At 35.4% G+C, this 20,284-nt stretch overlaps 1 protein-coding gene across 10 annotated transcripts in view; it reads right to left on the bottom strand.

Moving 5' to 3' along the window:
- The window catches only part of ARAP2 (ArfGAP with RhoGAP domain, ankyrin repeat and PH domain 2), a 192,381-nt gene that overhangs the window by 32,172 nt on the left and 139,925 nt on the right, over nucleotides 1-20,284 (bottom strand). For all 10 annotated transcript variants that reach the window (XM_077879956.1, XM_077879929.1, XM_077879992.1 and 7 more), the window contains one exon: nucleotides 11,850-11,978. In XM_077879956.1, the coding sequence (XP_077736082.1) occupies nucleotides 11,850-11,978 (129 nt within the window). The remainder of the gene's footprint in view (nucleotides 1-11,849; nucleotides 11,979-20,284) is intronic.

Raw genomic sequence — 20,284 nt, 5'->3', positions numbered from 1 at the left:
CTTATTTTTAAATTAAAAATAACCTTTTCAATGAAGAGTAAGGTGTATTTTAATAGGGTCAAGAAAAAAGTAAACATAAAACTATTCAGTGAAATTCATATTACACCAAATCATTCATTTCTTCATAAAGTATTTAGGGTCTAGTGTGCACTTAATTCTAGTAATATACAATCTTGGAGGCAATGAGTTAAATATGGGCTGATAAACAATGTTGTATCTTCTGATAGAAGTGAACAATTCAAAAAATACTCAGTAGCTTAGTGATTCAGCTGATTTAGAATAGGGAAGTCGAGAAAGGTATTTACAATATGGTTGGTTTAGAGACAGGTAAATCATTTTTTAAAAGTTTAAATTATAATCAAGTTGTGAGATACAGATATTGTATATTGCTTAAGCCAAACAAATTCTATTCAAGCCTTTAAATCGTACTTTTTCACGTAGATTTTTGCCCTAAATAAACCTTTCCAATAATCATATGTCCAGTGCCCAAGTAAACCATTTATTTGTAGGTTGTAAGAGAAAATAGGCTTAGGGAAAAAAAAAATACTGTTGCTGTGTTTGGGTTCATATTTGTTAAAATTTATCATTTTAATCATTATGTAATTGAGTATATTAGCTACATCTTGCAGCATTCATTATTATGGAACTGGAGAGAAGTTCTGAGAGAAATATATGTGAAGAAGGAGGGAAGAATAGAAAGAACTTTGAAATGAAGTTCTATAACTATCAAGGGCTTTAAAGACTTTTGAAAAGCTCTCACAACTAAACTGCTCTCAAAATGTTAAAACATGTGCAATGATTACCCACCACTTAAGGACAAAACGAAGCTACATACTTTGGGGGACATCATGTGTAACTCAGCGTGTAACAAAAACAAGATTATGAATTAAATGGCTTCCAACAATTCACTTTTCCAGTACTGATTGGTCCCTCAACTGTGGGGTACTTCACTCTTAATATTTTCACTCCCTCCCCTTCATCTCAGGCAGAAAGCTTACTAAGGTCCTCTGTTCCAGAGGAACTTGGTTCAGTAAAAGTTCATGCCAGCTGTGTCCTCTGTACCTGTATCCAGACCCTATCCAGGTTTGAATTCAACTCTAACTTGTCAGAATATAAGCTTTATGCTCTGCATGTCTCTACTGAGCAGGAGTTCAAATTTCTGCTCTTTGCAGTGGGATTTCGGCTTCATAACTCTTGAGACTCAGGCCAGAACTGCTGTCTCCCTGCTATGCTTTGGGCTTCTCAGTTCCAAGAGATCTTGCTCTTTTCATAGTCTGTCCCAGCACAGTGATCTTTCTAGATGTTTTTTTTTTCTTCTTTTTTTATTTATTTATTTTTAAGATCTAAACTTCAGAGCACTAGTGTTTCTAATGCCATATGTAGTCCTCCTGGCTCCACCCTTTGCTATAGCCATACACCGAATCCCTCTGATCTAATCAAAAAGATGGATTTCACATGTGGCAGGGTCCATGCTATCAATCCTTGGCATCTTGTAAGTTAATAAGCATGGAATACTTCTAGGTACTCAGAATGTTACAAAAAGAAAAAAAGGAAAGAAAGACATAGGACACACTCTGTAAATGTGCTTTTAATTGAAAAAGAAACCAGCTATAGCACATCATTAATGTACTATAAGAAGCCGTTGAGTAACTCGGGAAAATCATCTAATTTTTTCGCAAATGTAACAAATCTAAAGACTTCATGCATTCTCCAAAGCAATTATTTCCTTCAAAGAAAGATTCTGGGATGTACACTAATGGGTACAATTTCCTTTACTACCTTTGTGTTTCATTCCAATAAAACTCCAGCATACTGTCTCTAGAAAAATCATAAATCCCTCTCCCCTTCTTGTTGAATGCTAGGACAAGGAAGATTACAACTGGAGTTAAGGCATCTTTCAAGTTAACAGTGGAACAGCAAGAAAAAAAAAAAAAAAACAACTATTCTTAGTTGTGCTATAATTTTGTTATTAACTAGAAAAGCCCTTAAAAGTCACACGAATGAAACAAAACAGAAAGGCCAAATTTATTTAAACAGAACAGACTATATTACTGGGACAAATTAAAACAACAAAAAACAGTTTTTCCCAAATCATCTGAAAACCTCAAGTTCTTATTTTTTTTTAAATTTTTATTTATTTACGATAGTCACACACACACACACAGAGAGAGAGAGAGAGAGAGAGAGAGAGGCAGAGACATAGACAGAGGGAGAAGCAGGCTCCATGCACCGGGAGTCCGACGTGGGATTCGATCCCGGGTCTCCAGGATCGCGCCCTGGGCCAAAGGCAGGCGCTAAACTGCTGCGCCACCCAGGGATCCCTCGAGTTCTTACTCAAAAAGAACAATTCCTAACTAGTGGTCCATAATCCTAATAAAAGAACTTATCTACAGAGGAGGTGGAAGCGTCCTGGGAAGGAGAGGCAGAGACAGAGAGAGGGGGAGAAAGAAACATAAATCCAGGAATGGTACTTCTAAAATATATTCTCCTCCTTTATCCTTCATGTGCAGTCAGTCAGCAGCAATTCAGCCATTATTCTTTGAGAATTTCTCTTTGGGGTTCAATTCTATTTCATTCCTGACATTACCACTCTAACACCTGACTTTTCTACCCACTACTTGGGGATTCCAGGATTCTATAACTCCATGCCCTCTTTTCTAAAGGCTCCAGAAAATGATCCAGATTCATCTCATGCAAATGCCATTTTAACACCCTAATCCTCTCCTCACAACTCCCGTTCAAAGCCTAACTTTTCCACTATTTTAAGACTTACTTTGGAACCATTAAAAGTCTAAACTCCTTTTCCTGACATTTAAAGGGCTAAATAAGCTGAATTTCTCCTACCCATCTCTATAAAATATTAATTAAAATATATTTATGATTCAGTTGATCATAGATACTGTTTGGAAAACCAATCTTCCTCTCCATGGCATGACTCAAGTTGATCACCTGAATAAATGAGAGAAATTCCTTTCTCCTTGCTTCTGTACAAATTCTATCCCACTTCTGCACCCCACTTATCCAACAGAAATTTTTCTAACTATTCTAGTTCATACTTGTTATTATGTCTCTAAACTTTATGATCTAATTTAGTTCCTGAATGCATGAACCATAGTTGCTTAATAGTTTAGCTTTTAAGTAACATGATAATGTCATATTTGCTTTTTAAAACAATTTGTACTTTGTATTTTCCTCCCCAACCTATGTGATAGCTGACATAGCCTAATGACTAAAACAGTTTAGATCAGGTTTAAATGAGAACCACATCCTTCACTCAATCTCAGGCAGTATTCTCTGAATCTCAGTTTCTTCAACTGCAAAATGGGGATACATACAATCTTCACATGGATGTGGTTTCTGAAGTGCTTAGAACAGTGCCTGGCACAGAGCAAGTAGTACGTAACTGCTTGTTTAATCAACAGATTACAGACATTATTTTTAATCTGTACTACGGAGTCAGTGGTAAGCAAAATCAGAAAGAACGGTACTTCCAAAGTCCTGATGATTTACAGACTGAGTTTCTAAGAATTTAAAGAACTTACAATCTTACTTATCCTTGATTTCAATATGGGAGGTGGGTTAGGACAGCATATACGGGCTGGATTTGGACACATGTTGATTCAAATGCCTGCTCTGTCACTTATAAGCAGGTCACCTTGAGGGAGTTATGTAATATATCTCCATATCCTAATTTCTCCATCTGTAGAAGGCCTAGTTAAGTACTAGTAGACTATCTAGGAAGAATAAATGAGATGGTGAATGCAAATAAGTCAACCCATCATCTGGCATAGAGTAAATGCATAATAACTACAATGTATTGTTTTTATATTTCTTATTATATGTTCTGAACAAGACAAGGGAATTTTAAAATGCTCTATTTTTCATGATCTGTATGTGTCGTCGTCCCCCCCCCGCTTTTTTTTTTTTTTTTTTTTGCTGGTAAAGATTATTTCTTCAGGGTTGTAACATTCTCTGAAAACACTCCTTGTTCCATCTCTGCCTGTGAACAGTAAAGATTACAAATGGGCAGTTTCCAGGAGACGTCTTGAAAACACATCACGGCCAAGTGATATTTGGCAATATTTGTTGCCTAACAGCTAAAAATTTCTTACAAATTGAAAATTAGACACATTTGCCTTTGACATTACTTATATAGAAGATGTGTATTTTTTTTTCTTGAGTATAGTTGACGTACGTTACAGTAGTTTCAGGTGTACAACTTAATGATTTGACAAGTTTATGCTATGTCCACCACAAGTAAGGCTACTATCTGTCCCATTTCAGAACTATTATGATAGCATTAACTGTATTTCCTATGCTATGCCTTTTATTCTTAAAGACTTATTTTAGAGATTGAGAGACAGAGAGACAGAGAGACAGAGAGAGAGAGCACATAAGCAGGAGGGGCAGGAGGAGAGGGAGAGAGAATCCCAAGCAGACCCTGTGCCCAGGACAGAGCCCAACACAGGACTCAATCTCAGAACCCTGAGATCACAACCTGAGCTGAAACCAAGAAGGATCCTTAACTGACTCCATCACCAGGTGCCCCCCACCCCACTCTGTGCCTTTTAGTCCTATGACTATTCATTCCCTAACGGGAAGCCTGCATTTCCCACTGCCTTCTACCATTTTGCTCACCTCTCCCTTCCCATCCCCTTCTCTCTGGCAATGACCAGTTCTCTGTATTTATAGGTCTGATTATGCTATTTATTCACTTTTTTGTGAAGGACCTAGAGGGTATTATTCTAAGATAAGTCATACTGAGAAAGACAACCATGTGTGACAGAGATCATGTGTATTCTTAATAATTTGAAGGAAGCAGAATTTCAGTTATGTTGTACTCACTGGATGATATTCAAAGTGTATTTTAGTAAAATTTAGTTCTCTACGACTGAGTAGAAACAAAACTGGTAATAGCTGCTGGAAAGTAATCTATTTCTTAGGAAAAGCCAACTATGTCCCCTGGTTCATCCCCAGTCTATTTTCCTTTATGCTACTTGTACTGAAGAAGCAATGCTTAATAGAACTAGTAGCCTGCTGACATTCATCTACAATTAGAGTCTCCATAAATAATAAAATTATAATTGCTATTGAAGGACTGACTAGAAAAGTACCAGAAATTCCATGCTATTTTACTGACAATGCAGCAAATTACAGAAAGTAGAAACTACTTTTCTATTTTGTTTTTACTGTTACCTGAATTATGATAAACTTTTAGAAATAAAATTTATAGTAAATTATATAGTTCTTTTATATTAAATAATGTTGTTTTTAGTATACTCTTAATAAAACACATAGGTGACACTTTAGACTTTACAAAGTATTGATATATTTTATCTCATGTGCTTCTCATGCAACTTTTTTTTTTATTATTTTTTTTTAAAGTAATCTCTACATCCAATGTGGAGCTCGAACTTATAACCCTGATTCACTGACTGAGCCAGCGAGGTGCCCCTCATACAACTTTCTATAGTAGGAAAGACAGGTAATATGATCTCATTTTGTAAATGAGAAAACTGTGACTCACAAAAGCTTTGTGACAAGGTTAGAAAGCAAATGTCCTATATAATTACAATTCATATCTCTTAACATGTAACATATAATTCTGTTTTCTATACTGAGACACTTCTAAGTAATGGTCATTATTATCATGATCACCTCCATCATTACCACAATAATAATAAATGTGTGGGCACCTTTCTTGGCTCATGCACCATTTTACATTGTTAAACACACTTTTCCTAAAACTTACTACTTTGATGATGCCATGACATTGCTCTGTCCTTGTTTTCTGACAACTTTTCTGATTGTTCCTTCATACACAGGGCCTCTCTCGATACATCCATGCCTTAAATGCTGGTAAATTCTATGCTCACAGTTCTCTCATGTTTTTACTTCAACACTACCACTGCAGGATGTTCTATTCTCTAAAGACTAAACCATGCTCCATATAATGTGTTCTGTAGCAATGGGTACTTAGATCCCTTCCAGACATATACCCACAGACACTTCACAACTAAAACCCAAGGCATCCAGAACTAAATTCAGTGACCCCACCTTTCTATCATCCCAACCAGCAACCTGTTCTATTCTCCCTATCCTAATCTATCACAAAGCATTCAAACTAAGAAACCTAGGACCATAAACCACTTTCTCAATAATAACACAGTGCTAATTTCCTCTGGAAAGCATTCCCTAACTACCCAGGTAAGAGCTGAGTTTGCCCCGCTGGGGAACTGTCAGTACCTGCCCACTAACAAGTGTTTTATTCATTTATATTTTTAAAAATTTACTAAATGTATACTTTTAATGAGTAAAAGAATAAGACATAGTCTTGTTACAGAGGACAACCCATATAAGAATTACTAAACAAGAAATGATATTCCAACATCCAGTGTTGGAAGAGAGGTCAACAATCAACTAATTGAACCACTTTTCTGTGCTTGAAAGCTCTTCATAAACTTCTTGGCCTATAGCAGTCATGGTCTGCATGGTGTGTTCGTAGCCTTATAATTTAAATAGATTTCAGACATTTAGATTTTCTGTTCCTTGTGAGGGAAAGATAATGCTTAACAATCCTTTAAATTTTCCACAGTAGATGCCTGGTAGATTCCTAATAGAAACTCAGCAGTTGGTTTTCTCACTACAGAATTATAATATTAAAAGTAGTCAGAACATTCATGCTTCATAGTAAGTGTCGAAGACTTATCGATTTCTAAGAGGATACTTCCTTTTGACATGGACAAGGCTTACCTTCAACGTTTATACACATTTGGATTCAAAGAGATTTGATGGGGAGTGGAAAGTAAATTATTTCAGCTAGACTATGATTTATGGACTCACACTATTTTCTTTTATTTTCCTAAGTCAGTTGATAGAGGATGGTTCAGCTTTCCAGGTCTGTATTTGCCAGAAGCAGTTGCATTTTGAACTATCCTATTCTAATGCAAATTTAATTCCAAAGCATCTGTCATATGCAGCAATCTAAATTTAGAAACCCAAAGGGATACACATTTGAGTTACATCTTCTATCTTTTTAAAAGTGTTTCATCCCCATTGAGATCATTAAAACTTGATTCCAATGTATTACATTCTATTGGGGTAATTTTAAAGATCTTTAATGCTTAAAATAAGACTTTAGCAACATAAAATTATTTATTCTGGAGCCTTACAGAAGGTATTCATTTATGGTTTACTCATGATAGAGATACTGAAGCTTAACTCAATACAAGACATAATGATAACAAAAGACAGTCTAATGAGATTAGCTATGACAAAATCTAAATGGCAATTTAAATGAAGTTTTATTCTCCCTATCGTAATGTCTCAGTCATAATCCATGGGGTAGAAAAGAAATTTGAGGACTATTATCTTTCATTTCAAGTTAGTTAACTCCTCATTACAATAATGGCAATGGCATAAGATGCTTCTAAGAAATAAAATGCTGTTTTTGAAGAACACAGAATTGATTTCTAACTAGAGGCAGCACAAAATTTATTTATGCTCATATACTTTTATAAAAGTAAAGTATGCTACCTCATTACCTTAAATCAATGGGCAGAAATTAAGTGTTGGATGACTCTAAAATCCACTCCTACTTGTGATGTCGACATTTTAAATTGTTCAGATAAAGTAAAAAACTAAGGAAATGAAAACTTCTAAACTACCCTAAGCCCTTAACTTATTATTTGATAAAATTCTTGATTTAGCAAATAGGTGCCGAAATGTTCAAACAAAAGTATATGCTTGTAATTTGTTACATAAATCAGAAAAACCAACATACACTTAATAAAATCCAAGTCGTATATATGTATAAACACACACACATATATTTGTATGTGTAGATATGGGAATAGAGATAGGGACAGGTGGGCAGATTGTAAGACCTGTGGCAACTAGACATCAAGTATGGAAAGAGTGCAAAGGATGTGGTAGGGCTACTTTATATCTTAACAAAATGTTAAAACATTAGCTATTTGTTACTAATAAAAAAATGTGGTCCCAACCAACTACCCTTGTTTCAAATTCTGCTAATTTCCACTTGATCCCCAGGTTAGAAAAATAAAATCTTAAGAAAAAGAAATCCATCACACTATTCCTTTTCTACCGTGCAGAACAATGTATTTCTGAGATGATTCCAGTTTTTCTGCTAACAAATTGACAGAGAATCACATTTGATTTACTTTCATTACTTTCCTTTTAGATCTCAATTTTAAGGAGCAGTGGGTGTAATGAACAGAGCAATAATTCTGGAGTAGGTGGTCATTGTGATTGATTTAGGAGACATTTGCCAAGACAGAGATAAAGTAGACTGAATATCTAACTGACCTAAAATTTATCACAAAATATACCCCATAAGAAGTATTTATAAGCTCTGGGTTACTGCAAGATACAATGATAGGAAAAAAAAATCATGACTTAAGAAATTGATTTTAAAAATAAACAATAGGCCAGAGTTGCTTTAAAATGGCAATCCTAAATTCACACAGATGCAGAACAAACCATAATGAAGGAGATTATTTTGCTTTGACAATCTGAATATAAATCAAGCTCTAATTAAAAGCATTTATAAAAATTTTATTGGGTAGAAGACAAAAATTTTTTGCAATATTTACTGTATAGGTACTCCTATTTTTGACCAAAAATACATAATTACTAATACAAAATGGTCCAGTTGATCTATTTGCTGATATGTTCCTCTAAAACCTGACTCTTCTTTTTCATGCAAAGAGAAATAATTTCCTGGTAGAAAGAACTACAGATATTATAATAACAAGTTGGATACTGGTTTGGCAAACAGTAGGGATAGTGCAGGGGATAAGCATGCATTTTATGGCTCTCCCTCCATTAGAGGAATGAACAAGATGTGAGACTAACACAAAAGTTTGCTGCCATTTTACCCTAGAGAATGTTTCATCCAAATCACTCAACCTATCGTTTGAGCCTGTTTTCCACTGCTTGGGTTCTCCAGTTTTCTTGCAGATGTTTTGTCTACGCCTTACAGAATCCTGATGTTTTCACACCAGAGAGACACTCATAACCCTATAAACAGGACACACAGAAACATGTGAGGCATCATTATAACACCTAATCTCTGACCCAGTTGTAAAGGAGCCAATGCAGTTTGCTCTACTCTACCATTTTTTGGGTCCTTAAACAACTAAAGATTCTACTTAGATGTGATTGCTCTCAACCAGCTCATTGTACACACTGTCGGTTTTTTTTTTCCTTTCTTTAAGATCAACAGCACTTGATGGTATCCTTGCATTGGTTATCTCTCACCCCTACCTGCACAAAACTTTCTTTTATATCACAACCTTTTAAGGTCTAGTCTGTTTTTATTCATCTAGCCAATCCATTAGCATTCAAAAGGGCTAAGGTATTATGCCTAGGTATGGGTTCAACTATTTTGCAACATGGTAAATTAGGAGACATTTAGGAGGAACACTGAAAAAAGGAAAAGGAGAATTCATACCAGGAAAACAAAAATGTACCTGAAAAGATGACTTAGTAAAAGAAAAGAAACCATGAGAACCTATTATATATACTTCATAATGTTGACAGGACTTGGTTCATAAGCTCAATACTTTTTCTTCATCTCAGTGTCAACATGAAAGAATAAGAGAATTTAAGAGCTAGGAGAGATTTCATAGATTATCTAAATGGTAGATTCTCAACATGGGCACCCACTGACATTTTGAGCCAAATAATTCTTTGTGAAGAGCTCTCCTGTGTTTTGTAGGATGATTAGCAGCATCTCCAGTCACTATTCACTAAATACCAGAAACACCACTCCATCTAGTTGGGAGTCAGAAATGTCTGCAGACATTTCCAAATGTCCCTTGGAGAACAAAAGTGAGATTATCATAGATTTCATAGATTTCATAGATTTCTAGATTTCATAGATTATCTAAATGGTAGATTCTCAACATGGGCACCCACTGACATTTTGAGCCAAATAATTCTTTGTGAAGAGCTCTCCTGTGTTTTGTAGGATGATTAGCAGCATCTCCAGTCACTATTCACTAAATACCAGAAACACCACTCCATCTAGTTGGGAGTCAGAAATGTCTGCAGACATTTCCAAATGTCCCTTGGAGAACAAAAGTGCACCAACCTGAGAACCACTGCTCTACAACATCATGTCCCATTTGTATGACTAGAGAAAATTTCTGTTGCAGTCCTTAAGAGGTATAGGCATGTTGTCAAACACATATGCAGACATAATAAAGGAATTTAAAACAAGATAATGGTTCCTAAAAGGCTAAATTTCTCCAGCAAGAACAATAATGCTTGTTCTGTTTATTTAGATGCCTAGAAGACCAGAGTGACACAGAAGTTGTTATATTGCTCACCTTCTGAAAAAAATGCTTTCAGGTAATTATAAGATAAAGGATAGATATATAAAATATAAGGGACACGTGATGGACTGAATGTTTGTGTCCCCCCCAAATTTATATGTTGAAACCCTACCTCCTGGTATGATGATAGCAAGAAGTGGGACCTTTAGGAAGGTAATTAGGGTTAGATGAGGCCAGTGGGTGGAGCCCTCATGTAGGACTAGTGTCCTAGTAAGAGTCACAAGAGAGCTTGCTTCCTTTCTTTGCTCTCCACCCTGTGAGGATACAAGAAGAAAGGAAGTCTGCAACCTGAAGAAGGCAGGCTCTCACCAGAACTTGACCATGCTGGCATCTTCATCACAGAATTCCAATCTCCAGACCGTGAGAAATAAATTTCTTTTGTTTATAAGCCAGCCAGACTATTGTAGTTATAGCCACCAGAACAGATTAGGACATTATCATGAAATCAGAAATTTATCAGATTGGCTATGGTACAATTAAGAGCTTAGTGCTCTATGGCTATTAGCTGGAGAGCGTGAAATTCTTCTAAGCAGGTTTACAGCATTTAAGAGCTGTACATACAGATAAAATTAGAAGACAGACCAATCTGTTCTCAAATCCAATATTTAGTAACTGTATGATCTGGGGCAAATTACTTCATTTCTCTGCACTTCTCTTTCCCCATTTGGAAATTTCAAATGACAATATAATCACTGGGAAGTTTAAAAAAGACCTTAATTGAGCTTTGCTAGGTACAGACCTCAGTTAATGCTATGTGATTAATAAATAGTAACAGTTATTATTAATATAAGTTGAAAAAGTTGTAAGTTTTATCTTATAAAACTCAAATCCTTTGCTTTCAGAGTTCGTTTATATAGAGTCCTGGCTGAAAATCTTTTTTCCAATTTGTCAGTTAATGACAACAGAAGAATCAGTTTTGAGATAAACGGGTCTCTGAACCCTTGTGAGGCTGGCATGTTTTCCTTGTGCTAGCTAACTTATTTAACATTACATGTGTACACGTTTTCTCCCATCTGGGTGGCAAGTATCCTTATTGGAAGTATGCCATGTTGTACTTATTTTTTTCTAATATCACCCCAAAATAAGTGGGAATAACAACAAGCACTCAGTGTCAGAGCATGTATAACTTGCACCTCTTAATGCCCAGAGAATTCAGGAAGAAGAATCATTATCTACCTAAAAATTAGAAAAGTACATTAAGTATTACAAAAAGTTCCTTTTAAAAATAAACCATTCATTCCAAAAACCTCAACTTGGGACTGTCAAATTAGCCACTATTAGCTAAGTGCTATTCTCCAAAAATCTGAATCTGACACTTGGTACTCCTGTCTATATATTTTTCCTCTTATTCTACAATACTGTATCAAGTAGGTTCTGTATTTAGCTTCCCATTTTTTTATATTATCAAATAATACTTATGCCATAATAAGTAGCCTTTTGTCACTTGAATTTTCAATTGTGGTTGCAACATGAAATAACAACACCTACCATTATAGTGTTTAATTGTGTCAATGGTTAAGAATCTCTTCACCACAAGATATGCAGAGCCAGGTTCAGCTAATGAACTCCACCGAAGAACCTGTTCCAACACATTTTCTGTATAGTGAAGGGGGCGTTCTGCAAAAAATAAAACCAAATCAAACTGAAAAAAAATTATCACAGTTTTTATAAATTTAAAAAAGATCTGTGTGCCTTAAAAAATATAACCATATCTTATGTTATACCATAATAATTCTTAGACTACCTAAAAGAGACCCTAACACCTAGAACACCATTAAGAATATGATGAAATTTAGCTCATAAATGAATGTGTTCATGGACATTTGTTATTCAGCTATTAAAAAAAAACTTCAGAGGTGCTATCCGTTAGATAAAAATCTCAGAAATAATGCTATCCTTTTGTAAAAGAAACCAGTTTCTTATTCTATTTTCTTTTTAATTCAGGTAACATTGTGGTTTGCTTATGGAAAGCTATTTGCATAGGCAAGTACTTAATTGCAAAAGGACTAGCAAAGTTAATTTTGTTCAGTAGTAATAACCTTTGTTTATCCCAACATGATTATGTTATAATTTTTTATCAATACCAGTGAACAATTTATAGCTGATAATATCATAGTCAATTAATAGAAATTATAAAATGTGCCTTCAACAGAGAATGGATCAAAACAGTCATAGAATACTTTTAAGTCATTTATGTCTATTAGTGAAAATATCAGAAATGTTTTTAAAAAAAAAATTTAAATTTTTATTTATTTATGATAGTCACAGAGAGAGAGAGAGAGAGAGGGGGGCAGAGACACAGGTGGAGGGAGAAGCAGGCTCCATGCACCAGGAGCCCGACGTGGGAATCGATCCAGGGTCGCCTGGATCGGGCCCTGGGCCAAAGGCAGGCGCCAAACCGCTGTGCCACCCAGGGATCCCTCAATCAGAAATGTTATGTGGTTATTAAATGTTATATAATATTATACATTAACTGTTGATATAATAGTCCAGAAGCAAGAAGTTAATGACATCTTACAGACTTCTTCTTAATAAGTACTCATCTGTATGTTTTATTTTTTTTTTGTATGTTTTATTTTAGGTAATCATATTTTTAAATGTATCACAAATTTTTAGCGTAGAGTTAAAAAAATCTGGTTTTTACAATTACAATCAAAGCTTCATAGATAGTTTTTTCCTGATCAAAATATGACAATCAGTTAATAAAATATTACAACAGAAACATGCTCAGAAAGAAGGAAATTCAAACCTTTTACAGCACCCTGAAAATGGCATAATTGAAATAGCAAGAACATCAGCTTTAACATAAAGATGCTGATGTTGGTCTCTCAAGATCATAGCCATATATAAGTCAGTTCAACTCTTTCATCTCTTCCTAAATACAAAGAGCACCACATTCTGGTTTCATTTTCAGTTGAAGTAAGAATGTTAATGACAAACAGGAAAGAGCATGTGAAGAGCATCATATTCATTTGGTAACCACGATATTTTCATTGGTGGTAAAATCAAAAAGTAAAATGACCAAATATATCACATCCTCAATACTGATCTTCCCTGCTATGACCACAGCATTCCAGAATATCAATAATCTCAAGTCCACAGAAGAAGAAAACAATTTTCTGCTTCCAGTGTAAAGAATCAGATTTCTGCTAACTGTTCAGTATAATGAAATGCAGTTCTGCATTCTGTGCTTATTGGAGCAAGCCTACTCACTATGACAATGGCAATTACAAGAAAAAAACAAAAACCACACAAACAACAACAAAAAAAAACTCGAGCAACTAGGCCATACATCTTAAAGACAAATCTACCTATTTACAAATACACGTCTTCCACATAGACAGCTACGTATATAACAGACATTCAATAAATAAATACTCAAGGAGTGAAGTATCTTGTCAATTTCTAGGGAAAATATTTGCAAATGAATCAGCAAAGTTTTTTTTTTTTTTAAGATTTTGTTTATTTGTTCATGAGAGACAGAGACAGAGACACAGGTGGAGGGAGAAGCAGGCTCCATGGAGGGAGCCCAATGTGGGACTCAATCCCAGGTCTCCAGGATCACACTATGAGCCAAAGGCAGGCACTTAACGCTGAGCCACCCAGGCATCCCTAGACAAAATTCTTTGTAAACCAGACAAAATCTTCTGTGCTTTTTATCAATCCCATTTTTCTTGAAGTAATTCTCTAAAACATTTGACAAAAATTATAATTTCCCATAAGTTGCCAAAGTTATAAATTCAATTGTTGACTATTCCATAAATAGTTGTCTTCTATTAATGGAGGTTATACTTAGAATTAACTATTTTTTTAAAAAGATTTTATTCATTCATTCATGAGAATACAGAGAGGAGAGAGAGAGGCAGAGACACAGGCAGAGGGAGAAGCAGGCTCCACGCAGGGAGCCCGACATGGGACTCGATCCCAGGTCTCCAGGATCAGGCCCTGGGCGGAAGGTGGTGCTAAACCGCTGAGCCACCCAGGCTGTCCTAACTGTATTTTTTTTTTTTTTAATGAAAATAACTAGTAATATCATGAGTACTCTTCACATTTGACATTATCTAATTCTTGGTTCTACTACTTGCAATCTTTGGGACACTACTGACACCATTAACAGCTGACATTTCTGGAATAACTATGTATGAGACATTATATATATATCTGATACTTTGCATCTATTGTCACTTTTAATCTACACAGCATTCTTCATTAGGTATCATTCATATTACATGCATAAAACCCAAGGATCAGAGTCGACATCCCTAAAGTCAAACCCTACCTTGTTCAAGGGAAGAACAAAGATTTGAACCTCAAATCTATCTGACTTCCAAGCCCAATGTTTTTAAACTCCACACTTAACTTTTATTTGGGGTAACTAAGTAAATCCCCAAAATGATTTTGTCACATGAAATTCGGGAAAAAAAAAAAGCATCAACTTGCTAAGATTTTTTTGAGGGCCAAAACAGGTAACAAAAGTGAAAAACAGGGTCAGTTCGTACTTCTCTCTTAATTTGCTTATCTTTGGTGAGAAGATGGTAGAAAGAATACCAAGAAAGTTTCAACATCCTGCACTTAAGGAAATGGACAAGTCCACAATTGGTTTGGAAGTGAGAAATGTATTCCTAACTGGAACACAGTATCTGGATTGAAACAAAATCTCCCTCTTCTTTATTACAAGAAGATTTATATGAAAAAGAGGGTCACTACAAGTAGATACTACAGTGATAGTTCTAAAGTGTTCTTAGCTATAGTGAAGTCACAGTATAACTGGGACTGTAGATATAGAAGTAAATATAGATTTGCAAAAAAAAAAATTTGTCGAGTATGTTTTTCTCATCAGTATCATAGTATGAAATACTTCAGAAGAATGAAAATCCTGACGGATCCAAGTTTCTTCATTTAAAGCAAGAGCTGAAACATGAGATGAAAAGATAGGCATTATTAGACTATCAAATGCCACATTTATAAAATGGCATTAAAATCCACCTTAAGAGATAATAAGGCAGGAAAAATTGAGACATCAAACATTGCTGGAATATAAATTCCTACCAATAAACAAGTTTTTATTTATAGTTCCATTTGCAACCATCTGTCATGATAGATTATATGGTATGCATGTCATCTGGCATTAGGGCATTACTAGAAATAAATAACTCAGTTGCACACTGTGTCTAGTACAAAAATTGCTGAAAATTCACTGCAGTTATTTGAGAAGAAAAGGTGAAGAAGGTGGTTATTTAGCTAGGTAAATCACATTATCAATATCTTAAAATCAGGTTCACAGAATAAACCTGGCCTCCCTTGTTAAAGAGAAAGCTATCCATTTTCCACTCCAAATAATAGGCATTGTCCTTAAATTTCTGGCAATAATGACACAGGACTTCCTGAAATGATGATTCCCTCAATAGTTAAATTCTTAGTGCCAAACTAAGAGCTATGCAAATTTTTCTCTGTCCTGTCCACACAATCAGAGAGTCCTGTCTACAATCAGAGGGTGAAAGTACTTTCTGTGTCATCAGGAGAGGGGCTAGAAAGAATCTTGATTAAAATTGTACACATCTTCCATATCACAGTAACTATGAGGAAGAAACAAGAATACGCTGTTATGATATTGCTTCAGAGAAAGTAACTGCTTCACAAACCTGAACCTCTCAGTGAAGAAGCCTACTTAAATGAGTGCCTCCCCCATCCCAGTGGTTATTAGTTTATTTTCTTTTCCAGCATGTGAATGCCCTGAGGATATAGGGCTAATCTGCAAAAGACAGCTTTGGTTTTAAGATGAAGTATTAAAATAAAAGCATACTTGAGAAGGTTAGCTCTGGATAAAGGTGATACCCTCTTCTTGGATGGGTTTCAGCATGTCTTAATGACTGGCAAGCAGTAGGTTAAGGATGCTTGGTATCTTTCAAAGAATCAGACAAAAAATGACTTTTTTTCTATCTAGTACAAATTTCAAAGGTCTTACCAGATATTCACTTAGAGGGAAAACTAATTCATAAATTATCTAAGCCTAGAATCCATCTAACTCAGCTTTACATATAAATTCTCAAAATATAGGTTTTACTAAGACACATTTTTCCATCAATCTGACTACCATATTAGCAAAATAAGATCACTCTTTGTCTGTTGGAACCTAATCCCCAATGTGATGGTATTAGTAGACAGGGCCTTTTGGAGGTCATAAGCACAGAACCCTCATGAATGGGATTTTGTAAAATAAGAGAGACCCCAAAGAGCTCCCTCCACCATGTGAGCAAGCAAAGACAGCCCTCTATGAAGCTGAAAGCAGGCCATCACCAGACACTGAATCTGCTGTCACCTTGATTTTGTGAAATTTCCTAACCTTCAGAACTATACTGTGAAAAATAATTTCTACTATTTATAAGCCCCCATCTACAGATTGGTTATAGTGGTCTGAATGGACTAAGACACCATTTCACCAATGACAATAATGATGTTAATGATACATGAGTCACAAATCAACGTGTGTCTGCATTAATAGTTGTCAAATCTATGGTAATTCCATTTATAGGTTTACAAATCTATTTTCATTATCCTGAACCATATAGGAGTATCTGAGCATTTATATAATACATATTTTCCTCTTATTTTTATATAATTAGGGAAGCATATTAATTTCTTAAAAAGTATAATAGCTTATCTCAAAGAGTAAAGGGAACATTACAAAATATTTATTATAAAAAGGGGCAATGGATATGATATTAAAATCCAGCACTTCTGGTTCACTTATTTACCTATTTACCTATTGATTTATTTTTGGTTACTTTGTTACTTGGGGATTTATACTTACATTTGAAAAAGCGGCAATTCCTTGCTGACATTCTTCCTATCAACTACAATCTTGTGACTACCAACGCCTTCACTTTTATCTTCTTTTTATATTTCACTTTATCTTCCCTGCATGTTACTAGAAATAAAGCTTTTAACATTTCAGAAGGTCAGGTGGAGTGCACAGGTTCCCATCTGCTTCAGAAGCCAGCAAAATCATAGGCCCCTCTGATGCTTTCTTAGCACTGGTCCCTTAGAAGCAGTAAAAATGATCTTAGTTTCCTCTTCTGGAGAATTCTACTTAAAAAGTTGACCAAATATTAAAACCATGCCAAATCTGAATTCTTAACTCCATCAAATGTATTTTCTTGGTGTGCATGGGGTGTTCCTTTGGTTATATATTTAGATAGTCACGAATTGAAACAACTTGAGGTCTCCTACGTCTTTTTATATTTTCATCAAGATAACTTTTTTAATTGGAGAGAAGGAACAACAAGTAAAAACTCAATAGAGTCTTACATTTGTGATGAACTGATTGTCATATGCAAATTGATACTCATTTTCAGAGGAAGCAAGAGAGATCTCATTTCCCAAGAAAAGTCTAATAATGATGTTTCCAGATACACTGCAATCTCTCTTCTAGCTATATATTATACTTCCTTCCTATCCTCCTTCATTCTGCTTGCTCCTTAAGTCAGGAGCACCAATGCCCAAAGGCACAGAGCTCCAATGATGTGACACAGGGAAATGCTTTGACTCAATTCCTGAGAGATTAAGGGCAGTAGGGAGAGGCTGGCTACCCCCAAATCCATGTTTCATGATTTTGCTGAGGATATCCTAATAAAAACAACAGAAACAGAAGCATTTAGGAAACAATCAGCTATCTAAGAACTAACCAGGGCCTTGAGATCTATCTCCTAGTGATTCCTAATTTGTAAGCAGGAGTCACTTTGCATGTACCTTTCACATTTTGATAGAGCTAATCACAGTCCAAGTCACTCAAGTCCAGAATGCATCTATTTTTTGTTCCACCTTAGTTAACAAGATATTTGTAGGAAATGTTCCACACCAATGCACTATATTAGAGATAGTGACAGATATAAAGGTCTAAAAAAATATGGTAAATGTCTAAAAAAATGTGGTAAATGTCCTGAAAAACATATGGTCTAGGACAGAATCAGATGTATATACATTACTATTCTACTAGTCTGATAATATGCAGTATTATAGATCAATAAACAAATAATCAGAAAAAGCTCAGTGAAAACTATGTTCATCTAAACATCAACATGGAAGAAGGGTTATTTGAACTGGATCTTGAAGGATGGGCAATGAAAAAATAACGAAGGGTTTTAAACCCTTAAAGGGTGGAACAATATGATCTTATTTGTGATTCAGAAAGATACTTTTGGCAGTAATACTGACAGTTATATTTTACTCACAATTATGATGAATCTAGTAACCTATACCCCCTTTCCTTAAAATGAAGCAGCAACAAAAATCAAAAGACTATACCACCCATATACCTATAGTAATGCAAAACTGTGCTTCACCAGTAGACTTTAATTGCATGGCAACTATGTACAAGGGACTATGCCAGACACTAAAGACAAAAGAAAGAAAGCCCCTCTTTCCTTCTAAGGAGTTCTCATCAAGAGACAAACATAAACCCACATGATAGGCACTATAAGAAAAGATAAGACAAAGTGCAATGGAACCTTTAGTATGGGTTTTAAAGGAGGTCAACAGGCAGGCCAGATGGGGGCGAGTAAAGGTACAGTGGGAAAACCCCAGCTCCTCCAGGTTGGGCAAGCACAGAGGAAGAGGGGATTGTCTATAAAGAACATGTAAAGTGAGAAAAGATAGCAAAGGAGATGGAGTCAGCAGAAATCTACCACGTAGGGGATAGACAGAAGAAGAAGTGACAAATAAGATAAAACAGTGAGAGGGCCAGGAGGAGAAACCACACAGCATCAAAAACATTGAAGACCTTCAAAGGGAAAGGGAAAGGGAATGGCCATTAACAATAAAGGCTACAGAGAGGAAAAAACAAAACAAAACAAAACAAAAAAACAAAACCTGAAGCAAAGAGGGTGAGCTTCTAAGCTCACCTGAGCTTAGAAGTAGTGGGCCGCAGTGCTCATCTGCTGGAGCACTTTCTGTACATGGGGATGACTGAATATGGGGAGACACAGTGTGAACCAACACTAAAACATGGGAGCCACTGACTCCTCACAATGAATAGTATAAAATTACTTTTTAATACAAATTAGATTTTTAAAGAACCATGTTTTCATGCTTGGTATGAAAACATCAAGATGAACTAACAAAAAGACAAAGTATCTGACATCCCATTTCCTTCTAACACTGACTGCAACACTCCTAATAATACACGATGGGGTATTTTAACGTTGAATTTCAATTTCTATCTTGAGCTTGCAGGTGGCAAGACTACTTTTGGCGGTTTGACAAGTATACTTGAAAGGGTCCCAAGACCTTAGGAGGTATCAGCTAGACAGATGGTCAAGGTACAGAGATATTCTGCATCTTTTTTTTTTTTTTTTCCTACAGGTCTTTAACCACCAAATGGTGTCATTAGAATGTAAAGCTTATTCAGCATTTGACTACTGGGGTAGTCAAGGTGTTTTCAAAGCTCCCTTTATCCTTCCACGTCTGAGATAAAAGATGACAAAATATCTGATTCACTCCACTAAAGACAGATGAAAGGGGAAAACCCAAAAAAGAAGCTTCCACTAGGCTTAACACAAATTGTCTTTTAAAATAACAAATCATCTTTTAAATGAACATTCTTTGTTTTTGTTAAAAGGGTAACATATCGGAATGAGGTGGGTGGCCATTTAGAATATTGTTACAAATCAAACCGCTTGTCCTTATAAACAAAGGCCTATTTCGTAAAGCAGCAACATAGCACCTAATGCTTTGCACTATATTTTTATAGTCAATTAAATAATCTAACTGTTGAGATGAGTAAAATCATAGGAGGACAACCTCAAGGGGCAATAACATACTAACACACGCACCGAGGCAGAAGGGAATTCAAAATGAGATATTAATCTTTAAAAAGCATAAAATGAAAAAAAAAAAGCATAAAATGTCTGTAATGACTTGTCACA

This window comes from Canis aureus, chromosome 2 (genome assembly GCF_053574225.1).
Source record: "Canis aureus isolate CA01 chromosome 2, VMU_Caureus_v.1.0, whole genome shotgun sequence".
In the NCBI taxonomy this organism is placed as follows: Eukaryota; Metazoa; Chordata; class Mammalia; order Carnivora; family Canidae; genus Canis; species Canis aureus.
The sequence above is the reverse complement of the archived record's forward strand: the minus strand, read 5'-3'. Positions and strand labels throughout refer to the sequence as shown.